Below are 19,912 nucleotides of genomic sequence, written 5' to 3'. Positions count from 1 at the left end.
TAAACATTTAAAATAATATATATTTCATATTATTTTTTGTTTATTTTATAAATTACATATAAATATAATATAACATAAAATATCTCATTATCTATGCTACTTTAAAATATTATATTAATAGGATATGTATGGATATATATCCTACCCTATCTTATCTTCAACTGACTATAACCTAATTTTCTTGTTTATTGCATATATTCAGCGATAGAGCAGGACCTCAAGGTTTAGGTCGTCCTCCTATTGGAAATACATGTTGACCACGAATGCTTCCGCATACCCAACTGGACTTGCACCAGTCACTGCCACAAAAAGATCAAGCTCTCGACGAGTGCTTCAACCTGGTGAATGCATGGCGATTGAAAGCACTGGGAGAATCGGAATTTCCAGCTTGATTCCCTTCACGTCCATGCAATCATAAAGGCTTCACTTTTGTGTTTTTTCTTTTCGTTCTTAATAATCACAAAGATTCTGACATGCATCTTTTGGTTTCTTGGTTTCTTTGCATACTGCTTTATTCATCCAACCCTCAAATTACGAGAAAAACAGCCCATTTGTGCGGTATCTTGCCATGAATAACTATGATAGCTTCATGTGGACGGCTGACACTCCACCCAGTATGTTACAAGGCTAAAGGATCTTGTTTGGTTGGGGAGAAAGTGTAGGGAAATGGAAGGAACCAAAATCTTTGAACACTGCATGGTCTCAAATTTTGGGGTTCTTCAAGAATAAGATAACTTGTCTGGTTCTGTTTTTTCTTGGTTTTGTATGGAACCAAATAGAGGAGTGAGAAAATTGCTGTTCTCAGTAATGTTCTTGTTTGATTTTTGATGTTCTTCCACTTCTTTGTACAGGGAAGGCTAGATTGTTTGAAACGTAAATGCATGTGATCAGAATTAAAAAGATTATTAAAAAAGAAAAGAAAAAACAAGAAGAGTAAAGATTGTTCTTCTTATAGGTTAATGGACGTGAAGATCATCAAGTCGGAAATTTGCGATTCACCCGGTTTTCAATGGCCATATATTCATCTGAAACCGTGTTGCAATGTTCGTTGACAGCTTGATCTTTCTGTGTCAGTGACGATTGCAAACCAAGAAAATATACCCTGTAATTTTCTTTTATTTATTTTTCGTTTCTCAGCAACCAAATGGACATCGCAGGAGGGTCGACTTCAATGCATGAAGGAGCTAGCGGCAAAGTACGAAGGGGAGGTGGCCATAAGCTCAAAAACAACATAGCCAAACATAGCCAATCCGGTAGTACAAGTCCTGGAGCAACGCCACTGTACCAGGTCTTCCACCAGCACCTCCATCTATTCATCCTCCTTATCCTATTATCGTGGTATGTCTAAACCTGCAGCAACACCATACACTGAGGGAAAGCCACCACCATATTATCCTCCTTTTCTGTGTAGGAAAATAATTCCTCATTTCGTTTAGGCTTATCCGGTTCACATAAAGCTTGAGGGAAAATATATTTTTATATTCTACATCAAACTTATTTCACTTTTTTAAGTCTTCTACATAAACACTAAATAATTTAAAATTATATAATTTTTTTACTAATTTTAATTATATTTATTTTTTTTACTTTTTTTTTATAGTAAAATCAAACCTTAAAAATTATTTTTTTTCTTATTTCTTAATTTTCGGGAGCCAAATATAACTTAAAGTTATATGGAAAATAAGAAAGAAAGTGGTTTAGGATTCATCAATGGATGATATGATGGTGGCATAGACTTTCCCCTAGTTTATGGTCTAGGTGGAGGTCTAGACATATGACTAGGTGGTGGTGCACCCAAACCACTAGGTGGTGTGTTCTTGGTCATGTTGCTTTTGAGTTTATAGTCTACTCCCATTTGTATTGTTGGAAAGTTAAAGGCAAATCTAGAGAATTATCTTGTTCAGGTATAAAAATTTCTTCGCAATAATAACCTCTCAATAATAATAACAACCTTTCATTATTTTTTTTGAATAAAAATTGCACTTTTTATATTGTTGTAATTCCGAAAACAAATTCTTCATTGCAAATTTTTAATTTTGATACTTTGTACCATCTCTTGTAATTTAAAATAATTTTTAATATATATATATATATATATTATGATAATAGTTTTTGATATTGTAGATATTGTTCATCTAAGTTTTAAATTTTCTATAATGTTTTTATTGAAATGGTATTTGAAGCTTAAGAGTAATTTTGAATTAATCCAATTAGGAAAATAGTATTTGAATTAATCATGCTAAAACACAAATTTACATTTTTCAAATGATCATTAGATAGAGTTTACCTTAATTATTAAACCATTTTTTTCCTAATTAGGATAAGAGAAGAGAGAGCAGCCTTGGCCCTTGAATTTCAAATTTTTTGTACATTAGAAAGTATTTATTTCTTAGAAAAATTTATGAGAAGATATCTTAGTTGTTCGGTCTCCCTTTATTAATACATAAATCCTTATTTGTAGGCTGTAAGGATAATATCACTATGAAATCAAAAGGAATCAATTTCATGCTCACTTGCTTTTCTATAATTCTTCTTCCATAATCACAAAAAGAAGAAATAGATCCTCAAATTTCACTAATGAAAAAAGAACAAAATTAAAGAAATAAAAAATTTATATTTTCACTTCCCCTTTAACGATCTTGAACAAGAAGGAATATAATTTCCTTGCATAAGAATGACTATGAAAAAAAAAAAACACCATTAATGAAGAAGGTATATGTTACAAAAAAAGAAAAAAAGGAGAAAGGAAGAAACAAATACCTCACAATAATAGAAGCTTTCAACTAAGCTTTCTCATAGTATATTTTGAATAACATCTAATTTTTTTCATTCATATTGCCAAATATACAAAAATTTTAACTTGGACGAGTAAAAAAATTAGAAAATATCTTAAAATATAAAAGGTGCAGATAAAAAAATAAAAAATAAATAACACCAATCAAATTGATTGCTTTTAGAGACTTGAGAAATTTAAGATTTATGTCTAATTAAATTTATTGGTTTCAATAAAATTTCACATATCAAATCCTTTTGGCATTAGGATTTCTAATTATTAATTTTTTTTTCAAAAATTTGCTCATAGGCTTAAAATTTTTTTGGGTCAAATTAAATTTTTTATTTCAAATCCTTTTGGTATTAGGATTTCTAGTTTCCAATAAAAAAACAAATCAAACTAAATAAATAAATAAAGTAGTAAAAGCAAAGCTTAAAAAAAATAAATAAGAAATTTGAATCAAAATTCAAAATAAGAAAAATAAAAATAGTGAAAAAAAAAATAAAAGTTTGGAAAACTTGTTCCTTGACTTAAAATTCTAGCCAAATAAAATTTATTATTTCAAATCTTTCAAATTTTTGAAGGGATTTGTAGAGGGACAAATTTTATGTTGACTCATTAACTGCCACATAATAATTGGCTAATAATATATTAACATGTCATATAAGGTAATCTAATAAAAAATCAAATAAATATTATAATTATCATGATTAATTAATTATGATAATTATCATAATAAATAAGATTTATCTCTAGAAAATTTAATTGTGATAATTATGGTAGATAATTAATTATGAAAATTAAAATAAATAATAATTATCATTTGCTCGATCAGACCACAGCACGATTAAGTATGTGAAAAATGATATGTTTGATTTCCGATTGACTTCTCAGAATCTGTAGAGTTACTCCTACCAAAAATCTATATATGAACCAAGAAGGTGCCGTCCCTCATCCTTGAAGCAATTCTCAGACAGCAGATGGATAGAGGTTTGAGATTTTCTTCCACATCTTCAACCTTTCTCTGTTCCAAGACATGAACGAACATCAAAAAACAAATAAGAATGTTACTGGGTATAGAAATTGTCATTAAACAAATTATCTTATTCTTGAAGAACCCCAAAATTGAGACCATACAGTATTCAATGATTTTTGTTCCTTCCCTTTCCTACATTTCTTCACCAAACAAACATAATGACCAGCCGGGTTTAAGCATTGACATGAAGCTATCATTGTAATTCATACCAAGAATCCAAGAAATGCGTGCATTCAGCGTAAGAAAGACATGAAGCTATCATTGTAATTCATACCAAGAATCCAAGAAATGCGTGCATTCAGCGTAAGAAAGATTATGGAAAAAAGAAAAGAAAAGAAAAGAAAAGAAAAAACAAGGAATTGAAATTGTTCTTCTTATTGGCGTACGCTTTACGATTGCATGGACATGAAGAGGTTGAAGTCGGAAATTGCGAAACTCCAACTGGTTTTCATTGGCCATGCATTCATCTGCTACCACGTCGAAGTGTTCGTTGAGATCTTCATCTTGCTCTTCCCGTGGCAGTGGTGATGGGTGCACAGGATGGAAATCCGTCTTCTTGGTGAACTTGGTGTGTTTGGTTCTCGAGAAAAATTACAGTACAAAATCACTTTTGATTAGTGATTAGAACACCATCTCTCTCTCTCTAACTAGTTATAATATGGTTGTTGGGGGTTTGGCGGTTATATATATATGGGCATAGTCGGCAGGAAATTCAGACCTTGAGTTTGGCTTCTCTGTCGTGAGTCTTTTGTCGAAGATTGAAGTGACCAACAAATATTGCCACGTGCACAAATTTTTTAAATCAAAATTGTACATGACAAAGTGTGTTAAAAATATATAATATGCTTCTTAGGGGAAAAAAGGAAATTACATTCATACGGAGTAAAAGGTGATTGAGTAATTTATCAATTGGTTTAGTGGTTTCTCATGTGTGAAGTGATTTAGTGGTTTAGTTTCGTTAATGTTAATAACATAAAATGTTATCAAAAATGTAAATTAAAAATGTTATAAAATGCTATAAGTGGTGTTATACTTAATTTTAGTGTGTTTGACAGTGATTTTTGAAAGCATTTATAGTATTTCTAATACTTTAAAGCAAGTCCGTTTCATAATGATTTTATGACACGTTTCTAATATTTTTAACAGTTAAAAAATTTTATCATTCAAGTTAAAAATATTATAAATATTTTTTAATATTAGTACCAAATGCACTATTAATATGGTTCTTTTTCCTATTTTATATAGATAGATAACTATTTGCTACTTTGTATTTAGCCCATACCTCAAGATAGGATGTTTCAATATTTTTTTTGAAAATTTCACATTTAATAAAATTTTAAAAATGTTTTTAAAAATTTGAAAAACCAGTTATAATGCTTTATAAAAAACTATTTGATTCTCTCAAAAACACTTTAGTAAGAACATTGTCATTAAAACATTTCGACGTTATAGTTTCTTATACAAATCTTCTTATTATTCACTAATAAAAATAATTAGTTTCTTTTTAAGTATTTAAAATGATATTTAGATGCAAAAAAACAGTCGACATTCAACATAATTTTTTTTTATAGATAGTAGTAATATTATAATAAACCAAAAACTTTTATTAAAATATATATATATATATATATATATATATATTTAAAAAAACTAAAAAAAATATTTTTATGAAAGGGAAGTGACAGAGGAAGAGAAGAGTGAGAAGAAAGTGGAAAGTGAAAGAAAAATGGAGAATAACGGAAAATGATATTTTAGGAATATATGAGTTTTTTTAAAGAAACATCTCTTTCAAAATATTATCAAATAGTTATTTTTCATTTTAAAAACGCTTTTAAGTTTTTTTAAAGATTAAGAACACTTTTAAAAATTACTGTCAAATGGTTTTGCATTGAGATAAATAAATAATAAATTTGGAGATATTTCCTTCCCTTTACTAAGCTTGAGAGTAGGGAGGGCAATGGAGGGCGGGGGGTTTCGGGTACTTTCCCCTAATGGGAAGGGGTTCAATTTTAATAAACGGGTTTGGGACGGGTTTAGAAATTTTTTAAAAAACCCAAGACGGGGCCCGCCCCGATTATATATAAAATTAATTTAATTTAATTTTTATTTTACTATTTTTAATATATAGAAAAATAATAAAATATTTTTAATAAAATAAGTTATAAAAATATAATAATTTAATTATTTATAAAATATATTTAATTTAATGTAATTAAAAAATTTTAAAGTAATTTTTAAAAAGAAAATTAAAAAAAGTTAAACGGGGTGGGGCAGAGCGGGGCGAGTATAGGAATTTATCATACCGGCCCCGCCCCGTTTAATTTTTTAAATGGGACGGGGATGGGATTTGTTTTGAATAAATGGGGCGCGGTTGGGATGGGGCAACCCATCTTGAACCCGCCCTGTTGCTATCCCTACTTGAGAGACAGGTCCATGGACTTGAGCCCAAAGTACAAACTAGGCAAAGGCCTAGACAGTGCAAAATATATACAGATATGGTCATGGGATTTCTCTTACTTCTTGGGATTGGCAGGGTGGCGATATTGAGAAAGCAACTGATTGGATATTTAGCAATCCCGCTGCTGCTAGTTCATCAGATATGGATGCTACAACAAGTAGTACTCCTACTGCCGATGCTGGATTGCCTGATGGAGGGAGTTAGTGTCTTATATACCCTTCTGTTATTGTTTTGTTTTATACATTTACATTCTTTTGATGATTACCACTACATGATAATGCAGCTGCATGTAGCTTCTATCTATTCGGATTTCCTTGACAAGGTTGGGTCTTCTATTAAGCCCCCAAGGATATGGGATATTTACATTTCTTTGAGAGACTCAACAGTTGAATGACATGAAATATTCGACATTTTCAAGATGCTGTGAATTTCTGGAATCTCAGTGGTACTTGCTGATGGTTTTTGCTTGTAGAATGACTGAAGACAGCACTGGCCGGGTGGTGTGATAAAACTTTTTCCCCTTTGCTTTGCAGTACTTGTGAGTTTCTCCAAATGCGGTGCTCTGGAAATATACAGTCATGTTTTTCTTTGGCTTATGACAATTTCTGAATTCTTTTTTAATTACCTCGTGGGAATAACAACTTAAAAAAGCCCCCGTATGCTATTCATGAAAATTTTTGTACCTGTAACTTGTTTCTGTCTGACTCCAGATTTGACCAATTTTTTGTAGGTTTATCAATTGAAAGAGTATATTGTATAGTGGGACCAAATATTGCATAAATGTTGACAACCAGTGTCCTGATTGGTGTCTAGGTAAATCCATGAACTCAATTGGATTATTCCTATTCTTAATAAGCACCTGAACCGTGAATTGTCTTATGACTCATCAATCAGATAGATTCATTTTTTTAAAGAATTGTTCAAAGAACAAGTGATCCCTTCTCTTGCTACCAGTTGATCCACCCCCTCTTTGGCCAAGTTTGTCTGATTCGAGAGGGAAGGTCCCATTGAGTTCATAATAATCATAAGATTTTATTCGAATAAATGCCAAACAAAACAGATCTCCTTTTACGATGTTTAAAAAAACTTCATTTAATTTTTTTTCTGATGATGTTTTTGAAAAACGAACTTGATTGATTGATTCAGAACAATTGCTCCTTGATAGTATCTATCGATCCTTTCAAAGTTAGAAGAAAGAAGGAATCACTTAATTTTCTGGATGACACAATATAATATATATATTTCCCTAGATCAGATATCATACAAATCCTTTCTATACTAATAGATTCTTACTCTATTTATTTTAGTATCTAATCAAAGTTGAATTTTTTTTTTATAACTTCATTGAGGCAGTATCTAGGTTTCAAAATCAACCGGGACTAGAATGTGCTATATGTGTTGAAAATTACTTTCCTTAGGTGACAAAATTTTCATAGTATTTTGAATCTAAAATATGAACATTAGGCCACTTATTTGTTTGGGTGCATAGAAAACTGGGAAGAAAGTAGGACAGAGAAACAAAAAAAATGAAATGAACTAAGAAGTCATTATGAGCTTAAGTGGTTTTCAGTTGATTTTGGTGAGTAGCAAGCAGTCTATTGCGTGCAGCAATTGCACTTGTTTTTTTTGGGGGGGTCCGCCGGCAAAGCACTCGCAGGATAAGGCCTGAGCTCCCAATTCCTTTGAGTGGGATTTTGCCTATTTTCTGGTTCATTGGTTATACCTCCCGCGCTTGATGAACTCTGTGTGACTGAGCTTGATGGTTCTTGACTCCCTCCCTTTGTCCCTGAGCCTGCTGGTTCTTGCCTCCCTTCCTTTGTCCCTGAGTTTGGTGGTTCTTGACTCCCTCCCTTTGTCCTTGAGCCTGATGTGTTGGGCTTTGTGGAGCCTAGTTTTGTTTGATCCGGTTTGACAACCCGACCCGAATAATATTGCATGGCCTTTTTAATGGGAGATTTATTGAGGTCTGTTGGGCCCGTTTAGCCCATTGTGGAACCACCTTTTGTAATTAGGGTTTTTAGTATGATAGGGTTGTCATGCTATATATATATAGAGAATATTGTAGCCGCCAAGTTGTACTCTGTATTCTTCCCTGATAATAGTGATATCCCTACAATTCCGTGGACGTAGGCAAATTGCCGAACCACGTAAATACTGTCTTGTGTGTGTGATTGTTTTTTCTTTGGCGTGTGTTTTCTCTAATTTTTTGTTTCTCACGGGTTGGGAATTCGGTTTAATTCCCTACAACTGGTATCAGAGCCTAGGGTTAGGTTTGAGTGGGAGCAATGGCAGAGGAAGCAGGAAAGGCGTCTGGAATAGAAAAGTTTGATGGCACAGACTTTGCGTATTGGAGGATGCAGATTGAAGATTATCTCTATGGGAGGAAATTGCATCTGCCTCTTTTGGGGACAAAACCTGAGAGTATGAAGGCTGAGGAATGGGCGCTTCTTGACAGACAGGTTCTAGGAGTTATTAGGTTAACTCTGTCTAGGTCTGTTGCACACAATGTTGTAAAGGAGAAGACCACAACAGATCTGATGAAGGCTTTGTCCGGTATGTATGAAAAGCCATCCGCAAACAATAAGGTGCATCTGATGAAGAAATTGTTCAATTTGAAGATGGCAGAGAATGCATCAGTAGCACAACATCTGAATGAATTTAATACAATCACAAATCAATTGTCGTCTGTAGAAATTGATTTTGATGATGAGATTCGTGCTCTGATTGTCTTGGCTTCTTTGCCAAACAGTTGGGAGGCAATGAGGATGGCAGTAAGCAATTCTACAGGAAAGGAAAAGCTCAAGTACAATGATATACGAGATTTAATTCTGGCTGAGGAGATTCGCCGAAGAGATGCAGGTGAAACCTCAGGATCTGGTTCTGCCCTAAACCTTGAGACAAGAGGCAGAGGTAAAAACAGAAATTCAAATCAGGGTAGATCAAATTCCAGAAATTCTAATCGGAACAGAAGCAAATCTAGATCAGGCCAACAAGTACAATGTTGGAATTGTGGGAAAACAGGTCACTTTAAAAGGCAATGCAAAAGCCCTAAGAAGAAGAATGAAGATGATTCTGCTAATGCTGTAACAGAAGAGGTACAGGATGCATTACTTCTTGCAGTAGACAGTCCACTTGATGATTGGGTTTTGGATTCAGGAGCTTCGTTTCATACCACTCCACACCGAGAAATCATACAGAATTATGTTGCAGGTGATTTTGGTAAGGTATATTTGGCTGATGGTTCAGCCTTGGATGTTGTGGGTCTGGGAGATGTCCGGATATCGTTGCCCAATGGGTCTGTTTGGTTACTGGAGAAGGTTCGACATATTCCTGACCTGAGGAGGAATCTGATTTCTGTTGGACAACTTGATGATGAAGGACATGCAATACTATTTGTTGGTGGTACTTGGAAGGTTACAAAGGGAGCTAGGGTATTGGCTCGTGGAAAGAAGACTGGCACTCTGTATATGACCTCATGTCCAAGAGACACAATTGCAGTTGCTGATGCAAGTACTGATACAAGCCTATGGCACCGTAGACTTGGTCACATGAGTGAGAAATGGATGAAGATGTTGCTGTCAAAAGGAAAACTACCAGAATTGAAGTCCATTGATTTTGACATGTGTGAAAGTTGCATCTTAGGAAAGCAAAAAAAGGTGAGCTTCTTGAAAACTAGCAGGACACCGAAGGCTGAAAAATTGGAACTAGTACACACTGATTTGTGGGGGCCTTCTCCGGTTGCATCCCTAGGAGGTTCAAGGTACTACATCACCTTTATTGATGACTCAAGTAGAAAGGTATGGGTTTATTTTCTGAAAAATAAATCTGATGTATTTGTAACTTTTAAGAAGTGGAAGGCCATGGTTGAGACAGAAACAGGTTTGAAAGTAAAATGTTTGAGGTCAGATAATGGAGGAGAGTACATAGATGGAGGATTCAGTGAGTATTGTGCTGCACAGGGAATTAGGATAGAGAAGACCATTCCTGGGACACCACAACAGAATGGTGTGGCTGAGCGCATGAATAGAACTCTCAATGAGCGTGCTAGAAGTATGAGGTTGCATGCTGGACTACCAAAAACTTTTTGGGCTGATGCTGTTAGCACTGCAGCTTACCTGATAAACCGAGGACCATCAGTTCCCATGGAGTTCAGACTTCCTGAGGAGGTTTGGAGCGGTAAAGAGGTGAAGTTTTCACATTTAAAAGTTTTTGGTTGTGTTTCTTATGTTCATATTGATTCTGATGCTCGTAGTAAACTTGATGCAAAGTCAAAAATATGTTTTTTCATTGGCTATGGTGATGAGAAATTTGGCTATAGGTTTTGGGATGAACAAAACAGGAAAATCATCAGAAGTAGAAATGTGATATTTAATGAACAGGTTATGTACAAGGATAGGTCAACTGTAACGTCAGATGTTACAGAGATAGATCAAAAGAAATCTGAGTTTGTCAACTTAGATGAATTGACTGAAAGTACTGTCCAAAAAGGGGGTGAAGAAGATAAGGAGAATGTAAATTCACAGGTAGATCTGAGTACACCTATAGTTGAAGTTCGCAGATCTTCTAGGAACACTAGACCTCCGCAGCGTTATTCACCTGTTTTAAATTATCTCCTGTTGACTGATGGTGGTGAGCCAGAGTGTTATGATGAAGCCTTGCAAGATGAGAATTCAAGCAAGTGGGAGTTAGCCATGAAGGATGAGATGGATTCCCTGTTGGGGAATCAGACATGGCAACTGACTGAATTGCCAGTAGGAAAGAAGGCTTTGCACAACAAGTGGGTATACAGAATAAAGAATGAGCATGATGGTAGCAAACGTTACAAGGCCAGATTAGTTGTTAAAGGGTTCCAGCAGAAGGAGGGCATTGACTACACAGAGATATTTTCTCCAGTTGTGAAGATGTCAACAATTAGACTTGTACTTGGAATGGTGGCCGCAGAAAACTTACATCTTGAGCAGTTAGATGTGAAGACAGCATTCCTTCATGGTGACTTGGAGGAAGACCTTTACATGATTCAACCAGAAGGGTTCATTGTTCAGGGACAAGAGAATCTAGTCTGCAAACTGAGAAAGAGCTTGTATGGCCTTAAACAAGCTCCTAGACAGTGGTACAAGAAGTTTGACAATTTTATGCATAGAATTGGGTTCAAGAGATGTGAAGCTGATCACTGTTGCTATTTTAATTCCTTTGACAATTCTTATATCATATTACTATTGTATGTGGATGATATGCTTATTGCAGGGTCTGACATTGAGAAGATTAATAATCTGAAGAAGCAATTGTCCAAACAGTTTGCAATGAAGGATTTGGGAACTGCAAAGCAAATCCTTGGTATGAGAATCATTAGAGACAAGGCTAATGGTACATTGAAGCTTTCACAGTCAGAGTATGTGAAGAAAGTTCTCAGCAGGTTCAACATGAATGAAGCTAAACCAGTGAGCACACCCTTGGGTAGTCATTTCAAACTAAGCAAAGAACAGTCACCAAAAACAGAAGAAGAAAGGGACCATATGAGCAAGGTGCCCTATGCCTCAGCTATTGGCAGCTTGATGTATGCTATGGTGTGTACAAGACCAGACATTGCACATGCAGTGGGAGTTGTGAGCAGATTCATGAGTAGGCCTGGAAAGCAGCATTGGGAGGCAGTCAAGTGGATTTTAAGATATCTGAAGGGTTCATTAGATACATGTCTTTGCTTCACAGGTGCAAGTTTGAAACTGCAGGGTTATGTAGATGCTGATTTTGCTGGTGATATTGATAGTAGAAAAAGTACTACTGGGTTTGTTTTTACTCTAGGTGGTACAGCTATATCATGGACTTCAAATCTACAGAAGATTGTTACTTTGTCTACTACAGAAGCTGAGTATGTTGCAGCAACTGAAGCTGGAAAGGAGATGATTTGGCTACATGGTTTCTTAGATGAATTGGGTAAGAAGCAGGAGATGGGCATTCTACACAGTGACAGTCAGAGTGCAATTTTTCTTGCCAAAAATTCGGCTTTTCATTCAAAGTCGAAACATATACAAACAAAATACCACTTTATCCGTTATCTTGTTGAGGATAAACTGGTAATACTTGAGAAGATTTGTGGATCTAAGAACCCTGCAGACATGTTGACTAAGGGTGTCACTATTGAGAAGTTGAAGCTGTGCGCAGCTTCAATTGGTCTTCTAGCTTGAGGACAGGAGGATGAGTTGTAGGGATGAGAGATCGTTTCTTGGAGGATAGCGGTTTGATGTTGGTGATTGGACTAGTCTCCAAGTGGGAGATTTGTTGGGCTTTGTGGAGCCTAGTTTTGTTTGATCCGGTTTGACAACCCGACCCGAATAATATTGCATGGCCTTTTTAATGGGAGATTTATTGAGGTCTGTTGGGCCCGTTTAGCCCATTGTGGAACCACCTTTTGTAATTAGGGTTTTTAGTATGATAGGGTTGTCATGCTATATATATATAGAGAATATTGTAGCCGCCAAGTTGTACTCTGTATTCTTCCCTGATAATAGTGATATCCCTACAATTCCGTGGACGTAGGCAAATTGCCGAACCACGTAAATACTGTCTTGTGTGTGTGATTGTTTTTTCTTTGGCGTGTGTTTTCTCTAATTTTTTGTTTCTCACGGGTTGGGAATTCGGTTTAATTCCCTACAATAAGGAAGGTTTTTAGAAATATCTCTATAAAATCTCCACCTTGGACCAAATTACATGAAGTTAATTTTCAATCTCTCCATGACACAAACCTTTTTGTATCATATCACCACGAAAGAGCAATTGACTCCACCTTCAGTGAAAATTCCTTTTGTTTTCATCTTGTGTGCTTTGTGATATTTTACTCTTCCAGAAATCTTCAACCCAAGCTCTGATACCAATTGTAGTGTCAACGAAAGCTTTGATGCCAACAATGTTACTTCAATAACACAAAGATAAAACAATCACACATACGGTACACGAGGTTTTAACGTGGTTCGGCCAACCATGCCTACGTCCACGGATGAGAGAGAATAATTCCACTATACAATAGAGAATATTACAGAGGATAGGACTAGATACAACTATTGGGTTCCTGAAACATCCCATGTTTCCCCACTCCTTGTATCCATACCTTACTACGAGCCTTCTCGCTCCACCAGGTACCTCCCGTTCTTCCTCACATCTCTATCCACCTCGTATAGTCTCTATAGGCCCATCTCCATCTCATAACTTTTTCCCCTCATGACCTAGAATATTTATAGAGATATTTCCAACAACCTTCCTTATTCTATAAGGAAGTCTAATATTACAATAATATATCAACCTAGAAATATTCTATACAATATTCTTTACAAAAAGGAATATTTACTAATTAGGAATTTGGGACAATTCCCAACATGATGCTCCTGGACTCTCTCTCCATGTCCTTAAGCTTGATTCTTCCCTCCTGTTTGGTGTAGTTGATTTGGGTGGATAATATGGTGGTGGCTTTCCCCTACCAGTGTATGGTGTAGGTACAGGTGCAGTTGGTTTTGGTGGATAATTTGGCGGATGATATGGTGCTGGCTTTATACCAGTGTATGGTGTAGGTACAGGTTTAGACGTACCAATAATACGATAAGGTGGAGATGTAGGCGGACGACGAGGATGAATAACTGAAGTTGTCGGCGGCGCTGACAAAGCACCCGCAGGATACGGCTTAAGCTCCCAATTCCTTTGAGTGGGATTTTTTCTATTTTCTGATTCACTGGTTCTCCCTCCCTTTGTCCCTGAGCTTGATGCTTCCCCCCTGTTTGGTGCAGTTGATTTTGGTGGAGAACATGGTGGTGGTGCATCAGGAGTATCGGATTGTCTAGGCGGAAGACCAAGTGGTGAGGGACCAGGACGACCTCGTCTAAGTGGAAAACGAAGTGGACGACCATGTGGTCTAAGTAGTAAACTAGCAGGTGTTGCTGCACTACGACGAGGAGGTGATCTAGGCAGAGGGCCAGATGATGGTGCACCAGGAGTACGAGGTGGGCTAGGAGGAAGACCAGGTGGTGGTGCGCTGCCAGGGGAACTAGGTGGTGGTTCACTGCCAGGAGGACCGGTTGGTGGTGGCGCACCGGGACTGCCAGGTGGTGGTGCTGCGCTGCCAGGAGGATCAGTTGGTGGTGCACTTCCAGGAGGACTTGGTGATGGCTCACTGCCAGGAGGACCGGTTGGTGGTGGCGCACGGGTACTGCCAGGTGGTGGTACTGCGCTGCCAGGAGGATCAGTTGGTGGTGCACTTCCAGGAGGACTTGGTGATGGCTCACTGCCAGGAGGACCACTTGGTGGTGGCGCATCAGGATTACCGAGTGGTGGTGCGCTTCCAAGGGAACTAGGTGGTGCTGCGCAGCTGCCAGGAGGATCAGTTGGTGGTGGTGCGCTTCCAGGATGACCAGGTGATGGTGCGCTGCAAGGAGGACTAGTTGGCGGTGTGCGACCAGGACTACCAGGTGATGCGCCTGGCCTTGGTGCATCGGAGCTCATCAGGCATTGATGTCCATTTGGTTGCTGAGAAAAGAAAAGAAAATAAAACAAAGCAGAAGAGTATATTTTCTTGGTTTGCAACCCAGAAAGCAAAAGAAGTCAAGGGAGGTATTTGACACAACTACTTTCGTAGCTTCAGTGTCTGGAAACGAAACCAATAGAAAACATTTCTATTACCAGAATTATTTTTTTTCCTTTGAAATTGAAAAAAAAAAGAACAAAAAGAAAAGAAAAGAAACTGATAATGAATGAAAGGATATATACATTGATGAATTGCAAGTTGTTTAGCATAGTGATTCATCTTATTGCTGAAAATAAAAACAATTTTTAAATATATCCATGTTAATTTCCTTCATTTTTCAACAAAGAAAGGTTATTTCTTTATTGATTACCTGGTGAAAAGATCCAGGAGGAGAAATTCCTCCAATGAATTGAGGAAGTTGCAGCAGCTGTGAAATATTGGTTTGGGCACCAAGAAGTAGTGCTGGCTTGAACATAATTAACTTCATATCTGCCACTGTAATCAAACTCTTCATTGCTTAAAATCTAAATAAAACCCCACTCTTTTTTTTCCCCTTCATTTTCTCTGCAAGTTCATAGAAAACGGGGGGGAAAGAGTCAGAAGAAAAGCCATAGACTAATTACCGCTTAAATTATCTTGAACTGGCCATTTCTGTCTTATGCAAGTTCCGACTTTGGGTTCCATCTGCTCTCAATCAGATCACAACAAGAAGTTTGTGAAAAATGATTTGTTTAATTTCGGAGTAACTTGACAGAATTTGTAGAATTAATCTCACCAAGGAGGTGGTGTTCCTCATCCTTGACGCAATATTTTTCAGACAGCAGATAGCGAAAGGTTTGATATTTTTATTCACAATATCGTCCAGCTTTCTCTGTACAAAGAAGTGAAAGAACATCAAAAATCAAACAAGGATGTTACTGAGAACAGAAATTTTTATCCTCCCCTATTTTGTTCCAGAGAAAACAAACGAAAAACAGAACCAGACAAGTTCTCTTATTCTTGAAGAAACCCAAAATTTGAGACCATGCAGTGTTAAAAGATTTTGGTTCCTTCCATTTCCCTACACTTTCTCCCCAACCAAACAAGACCCTCTAGCCTTGTAACATACTGGGTGGAGTGTCAACCGTCCACGTGAAGCTGTCATAGTTATTCATGGCAAGACACCGTACGAATGGACTGATTTTCTCGCAATTTGAGGGATGGATGAATAAAGCAGTATACCAAGAAACCAAGAAATGCATGCACTCAGAATTAAAAAGATTAATAAAGAAGGAAAGAAAAAACAGAAAAGTGAAGATTGTTCTTCTTTTTGGCGTAACCTTTATGATTCCATGGACGTGAAGATCATCAGCATGGAACTTGCAATTCTCCCGGTTGAAATGCTTGTCGACAGCTTGATCTGTCTGCAGCAGTGTTGATCGGTGCAAGTCCATCTTCTCGGTAATCTTGGTGTTTGGTTCTCGAGAAAACTTAGAGTACTCTCTCTAACTGGTTAATTATTAGTTGGTTTTGGAGGATCAATATATAAACAGCCATGTCGGCGGGAAATTCACCTGAGTCTGTGGCGAGATTTTGCGGCAGATTGCACTGACCAACCAAATACTGCCACATAAGAAAAATTAGTTATTCCATAATTTTTTAATCAAAATTAGTTATTCCATAATTACAAAATGAAAAACTTTGGGCCTTTTCACTGTGTTTTGTTCTCATTTTTTGAAAAACTGTTTTTAAGTTGAAAAAAAAATCTTTTTAATGTTTTATAAAAATAAAATTATTTCACAAGTTCTTTTTAAAAATAAAAAATAGAAAATTTGTTCAAAAAAAATGTTTTTAAAATAATTTTTCTATTTTGATTTTATAAAAACATTGTAAATTTGTATAATATTAATTAAATTTAATTCAAATATTATTAAAAATAAAAATAGTTTTATAATTACAAATAAATTAAAAAGTAAATAGATTTTAATAAAATATGAATAATAATATTATAATAAAATCATAAATTATATTTTTTTTATAAAAAATGTACTATTTTAGTATATGTTAGAAATATATGAATATTAACATATCTTTAATTTTTTTTTTGTTAAAAATAAATAATAATAATTTAAATATAATAATAATTAATAATATTTTATTTAAAATGAATAATGAATGAAGTTAGACTTTTTTGAGATGTAAATAAGCCAAAGTTTCACACATTTAATAATCAATTACTAACAAAATATTCTAAAATGTTTTTATTTAATTTATAATTGTTTGGGTCATTTTTTTGAATTTCAAATCATTCTTGAAAATTTTAAATATATTTAAATTACATTCTTGAATTTAAAGAATTTATAATCTACTTGTCTAGTGATAAAATTTTAAAAATATCATTGTATTTGTATGAGAAACAATAAAGTTAAAGTTATGACTCATGATATATCAATTCTAATTTATTGCTTTTTTTTGGTTATTAAATCTCATTTTTGAGTTCCAAATTATTTTTAAAAATTGTTAAACGTATTCATAAATTGAATCCAAAGTGTTGTTTGATATGAAGTTCATTTCTTTAGTGAGAATCTATAAAAATATAATTATGTATAAAAAAAGAAATAATAAAGTTATTGTAATCCAATTTTTATCCATAAATTTCTTATTATAAATTTTTCCTAAATTTTCCCAAGCGCCTCATATTTTTGAATCGATGTCAAATAGACTCTAAAAGCTAAATGCCACAAAATCATAAAGGAAAATTACCATTTACTATTTTAGCATAAATAACTATTCATAAACTCAAAATTGAATTATCAAAGATACTATAATAATTGGAAAAAAAAAATGAACAATTCATTAGTCTAAAAATTAATAAAGCTACCATTGATAAATATCTTTGCATCTACCCGAGGAAAAGTATTGAAGATATTACATCAACCTACGGGAAAGTGTTGAAAATATTACTACTCTTTCTTAATGGGAAAGTTGGCAAACATCCCAAATCATGGGTTGATTCGTCATAATAGAAAAGTTATCTAGTTCATGTATATTATTTAATTCTATATTATTTAAAAATTATAGGGAGTACATCCACAAAAATTCATTTCCTAAGAAAATAAGGGAAAATACTAATGGAGGATCACCACTTATATTTTTAATTTAATTTTATGACAAAATATATTAGTTATTAAAATTAGTAGAATTCATCCTCTAATTTAAATTTTTTTCTGATTATATTATGTAGAAAAAAAATCTATTAAGAAGTATGATACAAACATGGAGATTAATTTTCAATATATATATAAACTGAATAAAGATTAATAATATAAAGATAATTTACTTATCTCGACATAAATCTACAAAAATTCTCAAAATTAGAAGATTAATCATAATACAAATAAAGTTATCATAATGTAAAATTTTGATATGATATTTATAACTATAAATTTTTTCTCAAATGGAAACTACTTACTTCTACTTCTATTACATACTTTAAAAATAAATAAAATAAATAAATAAAAAATAAAAAATAACACGCACATACAAAGTAGAGTGTATTAATTTCAAATATAACCTTAGTAAGTCATATTATTAAAATATGCTAATATTCTCACTTCCTGTTTAATTAATTTCAAATATAACCTTAGTAAGTCATATTATTAATTTGTTGAATGATAATTTCAAATTCTCAAAACCTTAGTAAGATTTATATTGAGATAACATCTTTCTTATAGTAAATTATGTTCATATTAATCTTCATTTGGTTTGTATCATACATCTTAATAGATTTTTTTTTCTATATAATAAAATTAGAAAATAATAATAATAATAATAATAATAATAATGCACAAGTTCAGGTTTCGAAGGGTTGTTGGACATTTAACCCAAGCTTACCCTAATTTTGTTTTTCGTGTACACATAGGTTAAATTATTCATTAATAAAAATAGTTTTTTGAATATTTAAATTGATATTTTTAGACCTAAAAACATTTGCATATTGCATAACTTTTTTTAATATATGTATATATGGATAGGGATAATATGTTGCTATCAATTCAACACAGATTCTTACACATGTTTATGTTACTTATTAAGATAAAATGATAAGGTTTTTTTTTAAAAAAAAAATATTTAAATTAATATTTAGAACAAAAAAAAATTTACGTGATTTATTCATGGCGAGGCGTTGTACACATGGATCCATTTCCTTGCAACTTGGGAGCTGAATCAGTAGAGGGTGAAGAAGAATGGAAAGTTAACTAACAAATCCTAGTCAACCACTATTTTGTGGATACACTCCATATAATTTGGACCTATTGTATACACGTATCATTAAAATTGGGAATGTGGTTATTTTGGATTTGGTTGCAACCCAAAAACAAATTACTCCCAAGTTTTCTTTTCTTTCTTCAAGCAACCAAATATGACATGTTAGGAGGGTCGACTTCAGTGCCGGGCGGAACTAGGGCAAAAGTACAAAGGGAAGGAGATGATAAGAGAAAAAGATTTTTGAAAGTTTCTTTTTCTATTTTTAGATCCATGGCAGTACAACACCTTTCACTTTGACTCAAAATCAAGACTGCCTCTCTTCAGTTTCTTAGGGCAGGCTACATATAGTTTTGAAGCTTAAGAAGTCAAGAATCCAATGCTTCAAATGGTTCACAAAATTAGTATGTCTAATAATAATTTAGTTCTTTTTTAAATAGAAGGCATCAATTTTTGTTTCAAATCTCTAATATATGTTAAAAAAATTAATATATTAAGTTTTGGTCAAATCTTAAAAAAAAGGATACGATATCCTCATAAGAGATCAAAGTTTCTTAATAAAAGATTGATATACTAATTTGGTTGCTATTGTGCCCGTGATAAGAAATAAGATATTCTTATTGAACATTTAAAATGTTGTAAAATGGCTAAAAGCACTTATTAATGATCTCTCTTAGGTTGACACTAGAGATTTGGACATGTTAAGTTAGATGAATTTAAGTTATTGAGAAATAAAAAAAAAATGTTAAAAGAATTGCCCTTTATCCATTACTAAAATAAATTATATGAAATTTGGAAAGCATTCTTAATTTTTTTTCTTAAGAAAGCTACTATAATAGGAAAGAAGTCTCTAAAAGTCATTGATGCATATGTTGATAAACTTTTCCGAACTCT

The 19,912-nt window shown here is 34.0% G+C and overlaps 1 protein-coding gene across 2 annotated transcripts; it reads right to left on the bottom strand.

Annotated features, from left to right (window-relative positions):
• Positions 1-7,665: 7,665 nt before the first annotated feature.
• LOC104877705 (uncharacterized) lies at positions 7,666-16,266 on the bottom strand. 2 transcript variants are annotated; one of them, XM_059735571.1, is made up of 6 exons: positions 16,093-16,266; positions 15,549-15,644; positions 15,397-15,457; positions 15,144-15,268; positions 13,635-14,775; positions 7,666-8,131 (listed from the first exon to the last, which is right to left on the bottom strand). In XM_059735571.1, the coding sequence occupies exons 1-6, from the start codon at positions 16,204-16,206 to the stop codon at positions 7,863-7,865; spliced, it is 1,806 nt and encodes a 601-aa protein (XP_059591554.1). In that variant the 5' UTR covers positions 16,207-16,266; the 3' UTR covers positions 7,666-7,862. The 2 variants fall into 2 exon arrangements, with proteins under 2 accessions (XP_059591554.1, XP_059591555.1); XM_059735572.1 differs by lacking the exons at positions 15,397-15,457; positions 15,549-15,644 and having other exon boundaries at positions 15,144-15,337; positions 16,093-16,181.
• Positions 16,267-19,912: the final 3,646 nt, after the last annotated feature.

Source organism: Vitis vinifera, chromosome 19 (genome assembly GCF_030704535.1).
Source record: "Vitis vinifera cultivar Pinot Noir 40024 chromosome 19, ASM3070453v1".
NCBI classification, from domain to species: domain Eukaryota; kingdom Viridiplantae; phylum Streptophyta; class Magnoliopsida; order Vitales; family Vitaceae; genus Vitis; species Vitis vinifera.
The sequence above is the reverse complement of the archived record's forward strand: the minus strand, read 5'-3'. Positions and strand labels throughout refer to the sequence as shown.